At 39.4% G+C, this 18001-nt stretch overlaps 1 protein-coding gene across 1 annotated transcript in view; it reads left to right on the forward strand.

Annotated features, from left to right (window-relative positions):
* Positions 1–18001, forward strand: part of LMBRD1 (LMBR1 domain containing 1) — a 132665-nt gene that overhangs the window by 72791 nt on the left and 41873 nt on the right. The window contains exons 8-9 of the mRNA XM_020897090.2: positions 6220–6345; positions 14789–14941. Coding sequence (XP_020752749.2) covers positions 6220–6345; positions 14789–14941 — 279 coding nt within the window. The remainder of the gene's footprint in view (positions 1–6219; positions 6346–14788; positions 14942–18001) is intronic.

The following is an 18001-nucleotide window of genomic DNA, read 5'->3' on the forward strand; positions in this document are numbered from 1 at the left end:
GTGCTGTGCTTAGTCACTCAGTCGTGTCCAACTCTTTTGCAACCCAGTGGACTGTCATCCACCAGGCTCCTCTGTCCGTGGGAGTCTCCAGGCAAGAATACAGGAGTGGGTTGCCATTTCCTCCTCCAGGGGATCTTCCTGACTCAGGAACTGAACTTGTGTCTCTTGTGTCTCCTGCATTGGCAGGTGGGTTCTTTACCACTAGCGCCACCTTTATAGATTTACTATAAATGAAACCAACGGATTAAAGAAAATTGTGTTGTTGTTTAGTTGCTAAGTCATGTCTGACTCTTCTTGTGACACCATGGACTGTGGCCCTCCAGGCTTCTCTGTCCATGGCATTTTCCAGGCAAGAATAGTGGAGAAAATTAGAGTGATAAATTAAGGATTTGAACATAGAACTAAAGCAGTGGTTCTCCATAACCTTTGAAGATAGAGCTCTTGCTCTGGATGTGAGGTTGTTCAGCCTTCCCGTACGGCGTGCTTCCCTGAGTCTCCGACCTGATTGTAAGATGCACCTCTTTCATGCGCTTCCCTGATAGCTCAGCTGGTACCACTGTAAGGGAAAGGTCCCTGCCGTGCTGTCTTATCACTTAGCATTTTTGTTTTATATCAGTGATAGAAGTGTTTTAGCCTTACATACTTAAAAAATCATACCAATCTTCTTCATGCAAAATAAGGCAAATATACGTGAAATAAGTTGTAAAGGTATTCCTAAAACTTCACATTTGGAACATGTCTTCTCAATCACTTTTTTGAGTTGACCAGTCATGTCCGTGTTTCACTATAGAGTGCTTTTATGCTGTCAAGAGAATTGATGAGACAGCTTTTCTTGAGTGCTCAACTTGTCTCTTGGAATTTCTTTGAAGCTGCTGACACACCCACTGTGTAAATTTAAGCTGTTCTTGTTTTTGTTTCATTATTGTTTCTTCTCTTGTAACCTGAGTAGCAAAATACAAAAATGTCTTCTACTTTGGGTACCTTCCTTTCTTAAGCTTATAAAGCCTTTGACTATTGCATTGCAAGAAAATGTGGAATCATAATTGTTCCAGTAAATTTTTGCTTCACTGCCTGCTCTTTTGTTCTGTGTTTCCTTACACATTAACTTTTTGCTTTAATGTCAAATCAGAGTACTATCTTACAAGACATTGTAAGTGGCAGTTTAACTCAGTAGCTGTACCACAAATGCTTGTAACTCTACTAGAGAAGTACGTGTAATATAACCAGCTATGACCAAATTTGTGAATATCTGGATAATGACCACTGTGCCATGACTTCTGCTTTGCCTGTGTTCATAAGATGCATTCAGATTTCTCTGATCTTAAATGTGAGGGAAAAAAATTACACACACACACACACACAGAGCTTCCCTGGTGGCTCAGTTGGTAAGGAATCTGCCTGTAATTCAGGAGACCACCTGCAGTTCAGGAGACCCTGGGTTGGGAAGATCCCCTGGAGAAGGAAATGGCAACCCACTCCAGTATGCTTGCCTGGGAAATCCCATGGACCGAGGAGCCTGGTGGACTACAGTCCATGGGGTCGCAGGAGTTGGACACGACTTAGCAACTAAACTACCAACGACATACACACACACACATATACATACATACATGTATTTTAGAATCTGAATATTTAGACTGGAAATCTTCACTGAATACATGTTGTTTCACTACTTTCAACATCCATGTCCTTGAATAATAGGTTTTATAAATATATGCAGGACATGTGTTCAGTTTATAGGCAATACTTGAGTTGTCTACAAAACATAGAGATGGCAGGGAAAATGTGCTGTTTTCATGAGGCAAGAGCATATTAGAGATGTGTTAGTTTGTATATGTTCTTTCAAAACATTTGAGTTTTAAAATACAGATGGTTTATTTTTGGAAATTGGAACAAATGATATTATAGAGGCAAGTATGGCTGACCTGGAAGCATTTTAAGTGATATAATCTCTTTAGCCTTGTTGACTTTCTGGTATTTCACTAGAGGGCAGTAGTAAGCAATGAAAGTTTTGTGCTTCTGAAAAATGATAGTTTTCACACAAGTTTTTCAAAGAAATCTGAGGTTAAAATTAAAAGATTGTTGTTTAAGGATCTTAAAGTTGTAATGAATAAATACTTTGTATAATGTGTTATGTCATCTATCATAATCTAAATGTTATAGTTAAATTTCCTGATAGTCACTGAAACTTAAGCATGTAATCCAGATACAAGCTAGGTAACCAAATCAGTAATTACTTTCTTTCACATGTTGTCTTTAGAGAGTAATTCCCAAAAAGATGTTGTATTCTAGCCTTATGTTACCACAGGGTGTTGTGAAGGACATACATTTTTTCCCCCAAATTTTTGCATTACTCTATTTATGTAAGCTATAGGAATTCAATTTAACTCTTCTAAAAAATGTATAAATTCCATGTCAGGAAGAGAGTTCATATGAATAAAGAACTCTTTAAAATGATATTTTGGTTAAGTATTATTTTCTTAGAGAAGTTATTTTATGTTCGCTCTTGAAAAGGGTTGGAAAAAGAAAAACAGACCTAGTCCTTACATATCGAACAGTCTGCTGCAGTTGGTACTCCTTTGGCTGAGAAATCTGTCTTGTCAGGAACTTGCTGCGTGATTCTGATGAGTTACAGGTTTGGAAGACCTAGTAATAAAACAGATGTGCAGAACAGTAATGTTCATGTCCAGTGTTCTGCACTTATAAGCAAGGCACATTTACAAGTCAGGGAAGGTTTCTCAGACATGGTGTGATTAAGCTGAGACCTGAAGGGCATTGGACTTGGGAAGGTGAGCAGGGAAGCAGTTTTAGATAAGGCACTGCAGGTTCTGAGTGTGGCCCTGGGGCAGAGCTGAAGGCTTGAAGCTGCAGTGATGAGGAGCTATGAGCATTTGGAGGCACAGATCTGGGTGGTAGGGCTGGGTCTTCAAGAGCTTTTATAGGCCAGGATTAGATAATAGTGCCTAGTCATAAGACTGGTAATCCTCTCACTGGAAAAAAAAGAAAAAAATTGCAAAACTGCTTTTTCAAACAGCCATCCGTGAAATTCTGATACATATAAAAATAGGTGAATGGAGTAGCCTCACTCTGGCGGGACTGGCAGCAGACCCCTCGTCTCCCTGCCCTCTTATCTGCTCTGTTGGTTCTGATGGCCCCAGCCCAGAATCCCAGGGACTCGCGCTGGCGCAAACACCCTTATTGGTCCTGGGGAGACTCAGTGGATGTTAGCTAGAGGAATGCCACAATCTAACTTGAGTGTGAGAGATTGCTTCAGAAACAGTGTGGAAGATGAATTTGTAGTGAGGGAGACCAGCAAACTGGTTAAGAAAACTTAGATTACTTTACATTTGACAGTAAACTGTAAGTAGGGGCCACGTTTTTAATGCTGAGTAGGGTACAGATTCCTTAGGAAATACTATTGAGTTCTGAGGTTAGTATATTTAGAGATCCAGATCCATCAAACAGAATAGCAAGCATTGGGATAAAATAAGCCTCCTTTGAAACTGGTTGGTAAGACAGAGAAATATACCTGGGCATAAAGTGGGTTCAGCAAAGTATTTTTTGCCTTGGCAGTTGGTTATAAATAGCAATGTGGACTTGTGATAAAATGATATGTAAGACTGGAGAATGAGTGAATGATCATCATGTGATACTCATCAAAGTCTTAAAGGATTTACTTTTTTCAGTAATGTTTAAAAGATGTGGAGCTGCTAGAAGAACAGGAATAGGACAGTCCTGAAAGGTATGACCAACCTAGATAGCATATTAAAAAGCAGAGACATTATTTTGCCAACAAAGGTCCATCTGGTCAAGGCTATGGTTTTTCCAGTGGTCATGTATGGATGTGAGAGTTGGACTGTAAAGAGAGCTAAGCACCGAAAAATTGATGCTTTTGAACTGTGGTGTTGGAGAAGACTCTTGAGAGTCCCTTGGACTGCAAGGAGATCCAACCAGTCCATCCTGAAGGAGATCAGTCCTGGGTGTTCATTGGAAGGATTGATGCTGAAGCTGAAACTCCAATACTTTGGCCACCTCATGTGAAGAGTTGACTCTTTGGAAAAGACCCTGATGCTGGGAGGGATTGGGGGCAGGAGGAGAAGGGGACAACAGAGGATGAGATGGCTGGATGGCATCACCGACTCGATGGGCATGAGTTTGAGTAAACTCCGAGAGTTGGTGATGGACAGGGAGGCCTCGCGTGCTGCGATTCATGGGGTCGCAAAGAGTCGGACACGACTGAGTGACTGAACTGAACTGAACTGATAAGGGGATGGTAACAACCTCTGTGGATTGCACTCAAGGAGATCAAACCTGTCCATCCTAAAGGAAATCAATCCTGAATATTCACTGAAAGGACTGATGCTGAAGCTGAAGCTCCAGTGTTTTGGCCACGTGATGCAAAGAGCTGACTCACTGGAAAAGACCCTGACGCTGAGAAAGATTGGGGGCAGGAGGAGAAGGGGACGACAGAGGATAAGATGGATGGATGGCGTCACTGACTCGGTGGACATGAGATTGAGCAAGTTCTGGGAGTTGGTGATGGACAGGAGGCCTGGTGTGCTGCAGTCCATGGGGTCGCAGAGAATCGGACACAACTGGGTGACTATACAACAGAAATCTCTGGGCACCTTGTCTTCCATAGACTTTTTTCTTTACAGTTTCAGTGTTTTGAGGATATAAAATTTACTGTTAAAAATAATTTAAACCTTATTATGTATTTCCTTTTTGTATTTTACTAAGGTCATTAGGAGTATAAACTTGATGAGAATTTAATTAGAAGAAAATTATTCTACTCTGTCCAAATTATATATTTTTTCAAATACAAACAGAACCTTTCCCCAACCTCTCCTTTTTGTTTTTGGCTGATGTGGAAATCATGAGGACATTAACTTATGTTTTAACAATATTTAAAATGCAAGATTTTAAGTATTTCTCCTTTAGAAAATGCAAGGATTTGCATATTGGGTAATAATTTCAGCTAGTTAGTTATCTAAATACAACAAGCTATAGGATTGCTCTTACTTGATAGAACGGTGATTTCTGAATTCCTTTTAATCATATTCTTTGTTTGCATTCTCTGTTAATTAAAAAAGAACCCTGATATGTCAGAGTTTATAGTTACATATATGAATTGTGATATAGTCAATATTTAATCAATGTCTAAAGGAGACCCAGTGAGAATATCAAAATGATTAAAAATGACACTGAACGTATTTGAGATCATCCTGGGAGTCAAAAACCAGGTAGCAGAGAGCATGAGAGAAAATCTGCAGGGTCACGCAGGACATTTTAAGAGTTTGGAGTTAAGCCTGGGTTTAAGCCTAAGAAGTAGTAGCATTGGTCACTTCTGCCCACATTTATTATTTGAACTCAGTCTCATAACCCTGCCTAACATGACCATGATGGCTAAAGTAGTTTGTCAGTATCTCAGGTAGAAAATGTAAAAGATTTAAATGCATAATTTTGTATTTACTGTTGCTGCAACAAGGAGGTGATGGTTGTCAATTTTGTTTCTAAGGATTTAAGGTCAATATCGATTTTGGATAATGGTCACATGGCAATTGCTATTAAGTGTTTTTAATAGTTAAAATAAAACTTCACATTTGGATCTGGCTAGATAGAATTGGGTAATATAAAATAATGTTTATTCTTAATGCTGAGTAACATTTTAAAATTTCTTGTAGGGATTAAAATACTTGGCAAAAAGATTATAAATGTTTAGAACTTACAAATAAACTATGTACAAATAATTGTATGCTAATGAAATAACATGTATTAAAATACATTTTACTGAGAGTTTACTGCATTTACTTGGATAAAATTGTTTTTTCCACAGAAAATAATTTTGTAAATTTGGTTTTTTTACTGATTGATTTAGACTATCTTAATCCCTGATTAGCCTGCAGTTATGATGTGTTGCTTTGATAAAGTATTATATTTGCATTAATTTTGTAACTTGTCCTTTGAGCAATAGTCTATTCTAGGAGTAGTTAGTATGACAGACATCACTCTGTGTAACTAGATGTGTAATAAACAGGAGAATCCCAAGACCACACGCTCACAGTTCACTCCCATTGACTCTGCTCTTCAGTAACTGTGACCCTCACAACTGCTCACTCTGTGTTACTACTTCAAAGGACATTTATTTTACCTGAAAATTGTGTATTAATATATTTAAAATAGTATTGCTAACATTAGTCTTACTTTTGTTTCTTTCAGGCCTATGGCATGTCAGCGCTACCTTTAAATCTGATTAAAGGCACGCGAAGTGCTGCTTATGAGCGTCTGGAAAACACTGAAGATATCGAAGAAGTGGAGCAGCACATCCAAACAATTAAATCAAAGGTGAGCTGGTGTTTTATTGCCATTGAGGGTCATGAAAGCACTTTGTCTTTGTGCTGCTTTCTGTTGTGCTTTAGACATTGGTGAGCCTATATTTTGATACAGTTTGAATTTTTGTGCAACATATCCTTAAAGAAGCATGTCTTTAAAAAACTACCTTCTGTAAAATGTAGGACACTAACAGTTGGAGAATTTTCATTTGTGTCTAACAACTAAAACACAGAAATTCTACTTATGTATGGCCATTACTTTGCTAGTTCCCAGGTATGCTGATTTCATGTGCAATATCAGAGTGCACTGTATCACTTATGTTCAGGTTTTATGTACTAGTTTTTCTTCCTCTATCACCTTCAAGTAAGATGTAAATCTTATTTATAGAACATAGGAAAAAATGGAAAGTTTTCTAAATTATTCTGTTAAACTATGATAATCCTGATATAGAAACCAGATGGTAATATGACACACACACAAAAAACTGTTTATATGACTGGTCTCTCTTATGAAAGTAGAGGCAAATAATTCAATATAAGTAAAAATATTTGCAATTCAAAAATGTTGCTGTAGTAAGGAAATATTTCACAATTGTCAGATTAGGTTTATCCCAGGAATGCAAAGATGATATGTTAGAAAATAAAGTAGTTCAATATATTGAGAATAAATGAGAAATATAAACATCCTAATAGATGCCAATGGGTCTTTATTTAGAGCCAATTTGTAGTTACTATGTTTAGAGAAGAGTCTTAGCAAATGGGAAAAGAAGAAGCTATTTAGCAAAGGAAGCCTCCGTGAGCTTCATACCTAATGAGGAAAGGAATGTTTTTGTTAAAGGCACATATAGGACAGTGGTGTCTGTCCTGTTCCTGGAGGTCTTGGTCAGATAAGAAATATGGGAGGAAGAGGGGAGAAAAGGGAAGTAACTTGTGTTATTTGAAGATCTCATCTACCAAAAAAATCGAAAAGAATAAACTGACAAACTAATAGAACTAATAAAAGTTCATCAAGGTGCCCATTCATATGTACAAAATCATTCAAAAATCACACAAAATCCATCCGGGTGGAGGATGTAATAGAAAATGATCTCACTCACAGTAACTGTGAACTATAAAATAATAAGAAATGTCAGAATCTTCCTAGTGAAAATTATAAAATTTTTTGAAATAATATAATAGAGGATTGAAATAAATGAAGAACTTCCTCAGTTCCTAATTGGGAAGATTCAATAATGTAGAGATGAGAGTTTTTCATAAGTTTAGGTGGAAATTGAGTATCATGTATAAAAGATAAAAAATGAAATTTTCATAAACTTCCTACCATGTAATAAAACACATTCAAAATTTAAATCAAATACATTTAGAAAACATTAGGAGAAAGTAAAAGTAAAATTGTGTTTTGTTTTGTAGAGGAGTTTTCTAAACACGACTCAGAACTCAAGTGCAAATTAAGAAATTGTTAAGTTTTAAATTTTTATGTTTTTAAATTTATGTACCCAAAAAAATGGCACCAAAAGGAATTTAAAGAACTAACAATATTTTGAGAGGAAATAATCCAGACCACCTGACCTGTCTCTTGAGAAACCTGTATACAGGTCAGGAAGCAACAGTTAGAACTGGACATGGAACAACAGACTGGTTCCAAATAGGAAAAGGAGTACATCAAGCTTGTATATTGTCACCCTGCTTATTTAACTTATACGCAGAGCACATCGTGAGAAACGCTGGGCTGGAAGAAGCACAGGCTGGAGTCAAGATTGCCGGGAGAAATATCAGTAACCTCAGATAGGCAGATGACACCACCCTTACGGCAGAAAGTGAAGAAGAACCAAAGATGAAAGTGAAAGAGGAGAGTGAAAAAGTTGGCTTAAAGCTCAACATTCAAAAAACGAAGATCATGGCATCCAGTCCCATCACTTCATGGGAAATAGATGGGGAAACAGGGAAACAGTGTCAGACTTTATTTTTTTGGGCTTCAAAATCACTGCAGATGGTGATTGCAGCCATGAAATTAGAAGACACTTACTACTTGGAAGGAAAGTTATGACCAACCTAGATAGCATATTAAAAAGCAGAGACATTACTTTGCCAAAAAAGGTCTGTCTAGTCAAGGGTGTGGTTTTTCCAGCGGTCATGTATGAATGTGAGAGTTGGACTATAAAGAAAGTTGAGTGCCGAAGAATTGATGCTTTTGAACTGTGGTGTTGGAGAAGACTCTTGAGAGTCCCTTGAACTGTGAGGAGATCCAACCAGTCCATCCTAAAGGAAATCAGTCCTGAATATTCATTGAAAGGATTGATGTTGAAGCTGAAACGCCAGTACTTTGGCCACCTGATGTGGAAAGCTGACTCATTTGAAAAGACCCTGATGATGGGAAAGATTGAGGGCAGGAGGAGAAGGGGACAACAGAGGATAAGATGGCTGGATGGCATCATCAACTCAATGGACATGGGTTTGAATGGACTCCAGGAATTGCTGATGGACAGGGAGGCCTGGCGTGCTGCGATTCATGGGGTCGCAAAGAGTTGGACATGACTGAACAACTGAACTGAATCTGCAAAATAGGTGATATAGACTGAACATCTGTAAGTTAAGAAGAAGAAGGGACAAGCAATACATAGAAATAATGAACAAAAGACCTAAATAGACAGTATACTGAAGGAGAAATTAACCTGATCAGTGAAAATATGAAATGATCTTTCAGCCCATTCATTCATTCAGTAATGAAGTTCACTAAGATCCCACTTTGCATGCTTTGTAAGGAGTTTTCCAGAACATGGGACTTTCAATACTAAAACGAGGATGGCTGGAAATTAAAGCAACTCTATTTTTTTTTTAATCCTTTGAAAGTGTTAAAAATTTTACCTTTGTCATGTGAGAGTATGGGGATAGTTTGTGCGAATATAAAATACACAGATTTCTAAAGAAAATTGGATGTTGTCACATGTGCCCAAACACATAACATGTACCTTTTAATAATTAAAGTTTAATACAGCAGTTTGCATGCTTTGGTGGATTCCAGCATTGTTGTAGTGAAGGGACTCGCATGTTGAGGCTACCCAAGATGGACCTGTCACAGCGCAGAGTTCTGACAAAGCGCAGCCCACTGGGGGAGGAAATGGCAAACCACTCCTGTATTCTTGCCTGGAGAACCCCATGGACAGTGTGAAAAGGTGAAAAGATACAACACTGGAAGATGAGCCCCCCAGATTGGAAGGTGTCCAGTATCCTACTGGGGAAGGGTGGAGAGCAGCTATGAATAGCTCCAGAGAGAATGAAGGGGCGGGGTCAAAGCAGAAACATGTTTAGTTGTGGGTGTGTCTGGTGTTGAAAGTAAAGTCTGATGCTGCAAAGAACAATAATTCATAGAAACCTAGCATGGTAGGTCCATGAATCAAGGCAAATTGGATGTGGTGAAGCAGAAGATGGCAAGATTGAACATGGACATCTTAGGAATCAATGAATTAAAATGGACAGGAATGGGTAACTTTAACTCTGATGACCATTATGTCTACTACTGTGGGCAGGAATTCCTGAGAAGAAATGGAGTAGCCATCATAGTCAACAAAACAGTCTGAAATGCAGTACTTGAATGCAATCTCAGAAGTGACACAATGATCTCAGTTCTTTTCCAAGGCGAACCATTCAATATCACAGTAATCCAAGTCTATGCCCCACCCCCTTGAAGCTAAAGAAGCTGAAGTTGACTGATTTCTATGAAAACCTACACCACCTTCTAGAACTAACACCTAAAGAAGATATATTTTCATCTTTGGGAATTGTAATGCAAAAGTAGAAAGTCAAGAGATACCTGGAATAACAGGCAAGTTTGGCCTTGGAGTACAAAATGAAGCAGGATGAAGGCCAACAGAGTTTTGTCAAGAGAACATGCTGGTCATAGCAAACATGGTTTTCCAGCAACTGAAGAGATGACTCTACACATGAACATCACCATCAGGTCAATACTGAAATCAGATTGATTATGTTCTTTGAAGCCAAAGATGGCTAGAAGCTCTATACAGTCAGCAAAAACAAGACATGGAGCTGACTGTGGCTCAGATCATGAGCTCCTTATGCAAAATTCAGGCTTAAATTGAAGAAATTAGGGAAGACCACTAGGCCATTCAAGTATGACCTCAGTCAAATCCCTTATGATTAAACAGTAGAGGAAATGATCAGATTCAAGGGATTAGATCTGGTAGACAGAGTACCTGAAGAACTATGGACAGATTCTTAACATTGCACAGGAGGAAGGGACCAAAACTATCCCAAAGAACAAGGAATGCAAGAAGACAGAGTGGTTGTCTGAAGAAGCCTTACAAATAGCTGAGAAAAGAAGAGAAGCAAAAGTCAAAGGAGAAAGGGAAAGGTAAACCCAGCTGAATGTAGAATTCCAGAGAATAGCAAGGAGAGATAAGGAGGTCTTCTTAAATGAACAATGAAAAATGACAAAGGAAAACAATAGAATGGGAAAGACTAGAGATGTCTTCAAGAAAACTGAAGATATCAGGGAACATTTCATGCAAGGGTGGACACGATAAAAGACATAAACAATAAGGGCCTAACAAGCAGAAGAAATTAAGAAGAGGTGGCAAGAATACACAGAAGAACTGTACTAAAATGGTCTTAATGACCCAGATAACCACAGTGGTGTGGTCACTCACCTAACATCAGACATCCTGGAGTGTGAAGTCAAGTGGGTCTTAGGGAGCATCACTACGAACAAAGCTAGTGGAGGTGATGAAATTCCAGCTGAGCTATTTCAAGTCCTAAAAGATGATGCTGTGAAAGTGCTACACTCAATACACCAGCAAATTTGGAAAACTCAGCAGTGGCCACAGGACTGGAAAAGGTCAATTTTCATTCCAGTCCCAAAGAAGGGCAATGCCAAAGCATGTTCAGACTATCCCACAAGTGGTCTCATTTCACATGCTAGCAAAGTAATACTCAAAATCTTTAAGCTAGGTTTCCACAGTACATGAACCCATAACTTCCAGATATACAAACTGGTTTTAGAAAAGGCAGAGGAACCAGAGATCTAATTGCCAACATTGATTAGATCACAGAGAAAGCAAGGGAATTCCAGGAAAAACATTTATATCTGCTTCATTGACTATACTAAAGCCTTTGACTGTGTGGATCACAACAAACTGTGGAAAATTCTTAAAGAGATGGGAATACCAGACCACCTTACAAACTGCTCTCTGAGAAGCCAATATTTGGCTCAAAAAAACCCCAAAAACAACAACAACAAAAAAAAAACAGAACTGGACATGGAACAACTGATTGGTTCAGCATTGGAAAAGGAATCCGTCAAGGCTGTATACTGTCACCCTGCTCATTTAACTTATATGCAGAGTACATAATGCAAGATACCAGGTTGGATGAATCACAAGCTGGAATCAAGATTGCTGGAAGAAATATGAACAACCTCAGATATGTAGATATACCACTCAGATGGCAGAAAGCGAAGAGGAACTAAAGAGCCTGTTGATGAAGGTGAAAGAGGAGAGTAAAAAAGTTGGCTAGAAACTAAAAACACTAAGATCCTGGCACCTGGTCCCATCACTTCATGGGAAATAGAAGGGGAAAACGTGCTCTTATTTTCCTCATCTAAAACTATGACCAACCTAGACAGCATATTAAAAAACAGAGACATTTCTGACTAAGATCTGTCTAGTCAAGGCTATGGTTTTTCCAGTGGTCATGTATGGGTGTGAGAGTTGGACTATAAAGAAAGCTGAGCGCCAAAGAATTGATGCTTTTAAACTGAGGTGTTGGAGAAGACTCTTGAGAGTCCCTTGGACTGCAAGGAGATCCAACCGGTCCATCCTAAAGGAAATAAGTCCTGAATATTCATTGAAAGGACTGATGCTAAAGCTGAAACTCCAATACTTTGGCACCTAATGAGAAGAAACGACTAATTGGAAAAGACCCTGATGCTGGGAAAGATTAAAGGCAGGAGGAGAAGGGAGTGACAGAGAATGAGATGGTTGGATGGCATCATCGACTCCATGGACATGAGTCTGAGCAAGCTCCGGGAGTTGGTGATGGACAGGGAGGCGTGGTGTGCTGCAGTCCATGGGGTTGTCAAGAGTCGGTCAGATACAACTGAGCGACTGAACTGACTGAATAAATGAATAAATTGCCGTTACCAGTCTCAGAGTTTTATTCTGAAGATTTAAGGAGAACAAACATAAAAGAACAGATCAGTTTTGGGCACAGGAGATGTTAGCTGTTGTGTAAACCATCAGTGAGTTTGCCTGGAGGGACATGGAGGATTTCGTGTTGGATGTTGTTGGTCTCTGTTGGTTTCGGTGACGGTGGTGACCTCAAAAGAGGGAGTGGTCACTGGGGACCATGTGGAGGGAAGCCTTTTTGCCCATATACAATGTAACTACATTTTTTCCCCCAAAGGAAATAATTGGTTGACTTCTGGGTGCCTTTCCTGGTGTGCATTTGAGCACATTTCTTCCGACACTGGTTTATGCTGTTGGCACAACAGTGCGGGCTCCATCCCTCAGTCAAATAGGCAGATAAATTGAGCCTGTGTTTCAGTGGATCCTTAAATCAGTTTACTAAAAAAGATTTTTTTCCCTGAAAAATCGAAAACCAGCCATGAAGTAAATCTACCTTGTTGGTGTCCTTTTGATGTTAGAATGGCAGTTGTGAGAAAAACTGTGAAGTACTGCATGATTGAAGTGTGGTGGCCTGGATCTGTCTTGTGGAGGGGAGTGTTTCATTCCTTTAGTCTTCAGAAAATACCCTTCTGTAAGGTTCCTTTGAGGATGCACTTTGATAGTAAGCAGTGTACTTAAAGCAGTGAAAATAGTTAAATATAGTCCCGTGTAATTCCCTGGTGGTTTAGCTGGTAAAGAATCTGCCTGCAATGCAGGAGACCGGGTGTGATCCCTGGGTCAGGAAGATCCTCTGGAGAAGGGAATGATAACCCACTCCAGTATTCTTGCCTGGAGAATTCCATGGACAGAGGAGCCTGACGGGCTACAGTCCATGGGTTGCAAAGAGTCAGACATGACTGAGTGACTCACACTTTGCACTTTCCACACAGAGCATGGTCTCTGGACCAGTAGCATTAGGACCTCCTGGGAATTTGGTAGGAAAGCAAACTATAGGCCCCACTCAAGACCTAACTGAGTCATATTCTCTCGGGGTGGGGTCTAGAAACCTGTGCTTAATGAAATGTCCTGTTGATTGTTGGGTATGATGAAGTTTGGGAAACAGCGTAGTAAGGAAGAGATGGCTGGGTCCAGAAGAGCTTGGCAGTGCCTCTGTGTGGTGATCACTGTGACCATGCGCATCTCTTGATGAAGGGGTGTCCGGGCACGGTCTGCATGTGTCTGTTATTTCACACGAGGTACCCCGGGCTGTGTTACAGAGCACTGTGTGCTGTCTCTCCCAGCATCCTATTTGAACCTTGAAAGGAGTTTAACATTCTAATTATCTAATGTTTTTACATTGTAAAACGATGCTGAGAATTTCCTGGCAGTCCAGTGGTTAGGACTCTGCCCTTTCACTGCTGAGGACAAGGGTTGCATCCCTGGTCAGGAAACTTGAGACCCCATACGCCATATGGTGCTGCCCCAAAATTAAAAGTAATAAAAGTGTCCTGTGTAAAGACTTTCTTGGTCCTTCCAATAAAAGCGAATGTAGATTTCACCTTCTTAAGTGTTTCGCAGTTGTCTGATGGTTGTGGTTTGTTCCTGTACCTGGTGGAAGGCACTTCGGGGCAGGGGGAGTTTGCGAGGGACGTGTCCCTGACACCACAGAAAGGTACTGCTCACGGTTACAGTAGATAGCATATGAAAGTATGGGGGAATTGTCTTTCCGACAGGTAAGCCAAAGGAAACCTGACTCATTCACAGGAGAGTAGGAAAGTGCCAGTTCTTAGCAACTGTTGTAAAATCTTATGCACAGCACATGCTAATCCTACATCCCTCTGCTGGTGTTTGAGTCAGGGACTGAGGAGCATCAGCCCAGGTAAACACTGGAACGCAGTCTCTTGACCAAGGGGAGGAGGAGCGTAGTGCTGGGTATGTGAAGGGATAGCATGAGGAATTTGGAGGTGAAGGAGAGTAATCAAGCAAAGAACATAAAGTGCCTCATAAAAGGGGTGTTTAAAAAAAAATATTATCTGTCTCCATATAACTTTACCATATTGAGTATTTGGAAAATAGGGATCAAGAAAAGTTCAGCTTTAAATGTGCACACATTCACATCACATTTTGACATTGACCTTGGTTCAGAGATGTGTATTCTCACATAGAAGTTATTGGGTTTTGCTTTTTTCCTTCAGTTTGTAAATTTGCCTCAGGAATCAAGTCCAACCTAAAAAAGTTTTTGTTGTTTGAATCTTGCTAAATCTGATGGGTACTTTATTAAGACCTTAATGGTAAAAAAAAAAAAAAAAAACTTTTATTTTGCTCTATTATTTGCAGAGCAAAGATGGTCGACCTTTGCCAGCAAGGGATAGACGCGCCTTAAAACAATTTGAAGAAAGGCTACGAACACTTCGGAAAAGAGAGAGGCACTTAGAATTCATTGAAAGTAGCTGGTGGACAAAATTCTGTGGTGCTCTGCGTCCCCTGAAGGTAAGTGGAGTTTTACAGAATTACATTGTCACTCTTCCAAGTTTACGTAGACCTCTCAGAGAGATTGAGTTCTTGTGGAAGCATTGCAGCATGGCGCCTAGAGCATGGGTTTCAGAGTTAAAATCATCTGGTTTTAAATCACAGCTCCGATGCCTGGCAGTTTGGGTAAGGTGCATAACCTCTCTGAGCTTTATTTACTCATGTGTAATGTAAGTGCTATCCACTCCAGTGTTCTTGCCTGGAGAATCCCAGGGATGGGGGAGCCTGGTGGGCTGATGTCTATGGGGTCGCACAGAGTTCGACACGACTGAAGTGACTTAGCGGCAGCAGCAGCAATGTAAGTGCTAGAGGCTTGGGGAAACTTAAAATATAGGTAAGTAATGTAATATGCTTTTAGTTTTACAACTTTGTACTTTTCTATAGGAGATCTGGGACCCATACTAGAACTTTTTCGATCAGATAGATTTCAGTATTCAAATTGAAAATTTCAACAGAATTTGCTTCATTGTGTGGTGGCATGTTTCTGAAAACATGTACAAAATATTAAGATGAAAAACCATTAATTTCCCTTTTTTTGAAACCATCATTTGCTAGCCTTAAATTCTTCAGACTGCGGTCTTCCTCTCATAATTCAAAAGGAAATGGGGAAATTACCTGACTGCTTACCCTAAAAATCTCCTTTTCTGAAAGAGTTCTTCAAAAACATAATCAGCTAGATCTACTGTATATCACTTTAAAACTGTCAGTTAGAACCAGTTTCTTTTTAAAGACTTACCATAGTCTGTTTTCCCAAGGTGATTGTTTTCATACTACCAAAGGTATAAAGAAACTGTGCTCACCCTTAACTTAATTTTAAATTGTTTATATATTAGCTTCTTTATAGATACTTATAACCTGGTCACTAACATTAGCTGCCTTGTTTTAAATGCTCTGTGCCATTTCATTGTACCTGTGTTTAGAGGGACGGTCACAACTTTATAAAGTGTGCAGAGTGATCTCACAGAATGTAGGCTGTGGATAGAGAAGATCCACGTCAATGCATAGAGCTGGGCGTCCTCCCCGGTCCCACCGCATCAGGCCCCAGTCGCTGGCGTCCTTCTGTCACTGAGGTTAACTTTCACATGTTCTGTGGAATCATGGAAGGTGTAGACTTTTGTCTGGCCTTGGCTCAGCTCAGTGCTTTTGAGGTTCACCCATGTTACTGCATTTCTTTTCAGCGGTTCATTCTGTTTTCTTGCTGAGTACCATTCTGCTGTGTCTGTATCACAGCTTGTTTATCCATTCACCTGCTAATGGGGATTCAGGTTGTTTCCAGTTTGAGGCTGTTATGATTAATGCTGATGTGAACATTTGTGTACAAATCTTGGTGTAGATATTTACAGATTCCTTCATTATTCATTTTTTTCTTTTGAATTTTTTATTTTATATTGGGGTTTAGCAGATTAACAATGTTGTGATAGTTTCAGGTGAACAGCAGAGGGACTTATTTTTCTTTTTGTTTGTACCTCATTTTTTCCAGTTTTTTTTTTAATCTATTTTTATCTGGGGGAAATTGCTTTACAACGTTGTGTTGGTTCCTGCCATAACAAAGACACAAATTAGCCATGGAACTCAAGGAAGAAAATTAGTTTTGAGTTGAAGAGTCTTATAGAAATAAGCATTTAATTAGAATAAGTTAATGGATCCTTAAAATAGTGTTTATGTGTAGTACTGAGCACATTTCTAAGCATACAGTCTACATTATTCACTTGATTAAACTTGCCCTCTGACAGATGCACATTCTTCTAGTGTATACAACTATTTGGCCTGGATAACCTAAAGCTCCTTATGTACCGCTTGTTATATTTATACCTCTTATATTCATATAGAAAGTTATAAATTCATATCCATAGTTACATCACTCATCTTGTCAGACTTTTTATTGTGGTAAAACATATATAACATATAATACACCATTTAAACTATTTGTCGATGTGGCATCACATACATTCACAGTGTTGTGCAACGCTCCCCACTGCCCATTTCCAGAACCTTCATCATCTCTAACAGAACACTCAACAGTAACTCTCCATTCCTCACCTCCACCCCACCCCCATCCCCCTGAAACCATACAGCTCAGATTGGGGCTTGAACCCACTGTCTTTTAACTGAGATCATACACCTGCTCTCAGGACTTAATGAAGCTTAGGTCCTTGATGTCTCATAGCAGAAAGAATTGAGTGAGAGACAAAGTGATAGGTAAGAAGTGGATTTATTTAGAGAGATACACATTCCACAGACAGAATTCCATCTGTCTTAAAAGGTGAGAATGGTGCCAGGAAAAATATACTCCTCAGATAGTGTGGGGCATCTCAGAAGGTGAGAGGCCCCGAAATTAGAGTGGGTGGTTTTTATGGGCTGAGTAACTTCATAGGTTAATGAGTGGGAGGATTATTCTAACTGTCTTGGCAGGTGCGGAGGTTTCTGGGAATTGAGCCATCGCCCAGTTGTTGACCTTTTATGGAGTTGTTATGGCACTTGTGGGGTGTCATTTAGCTGATGTATTACAATAAGCATATAATGAGGCTTAAAGTCCACTGGAAGTCGAATTTTCTGCCCTCTCAGACCTAGTTGGGTCTGACCAGGTTATGTCGTATCCAACGCTCTGATTTCCTTTAAAGGTTGTACTCCTTGCCTCCTGATTCACCTGCCCTGCTCACATCCCCTAATGACCTCTATCCTGCTTCCTGTCTCTCTGAATTTCCTATTGTAGTTACCTTATTTAAGTGAATTATATATCCTTTTATGTCTGGTTTATTTGACTTCACATAATTTCTTCAAAGTTCATTCATGTTTTTGATGTATTGAAATTTTACTCCTTTTTAAGGTTGAATAATATTAATTTTGTTTTTCCATCCATCATTTTGTTATATCCATCCATCAGTTGGTGGACATTGAGTTTTTTCCAACTTTTGGCTGTTGTAAATAGTGCTTCCAAGGTAATTGGTGTACAGATACCTGTTTGAGTCCCTGCTTTCAGTTCTTTTGAGTATATATATTGAAATGGAATTGCTAGCTCTT

The sequence above is a fragment of the Odocoileus virginianus genome, chromosome 19 (genome assembly GCF_023699985.2).
Source record: "Odocoileus virginianus isolate 20LAN1187 ecotype Illinois chromosome 19, Ovbor_1.2, whole genome shotgun sequence".
Lineage (NCBI taxonomy): Eukaryota > Metazoa > Chordata > Mammalia > Artiodactyla > Cervidae > Odocoileus > Odocoileus virginianus.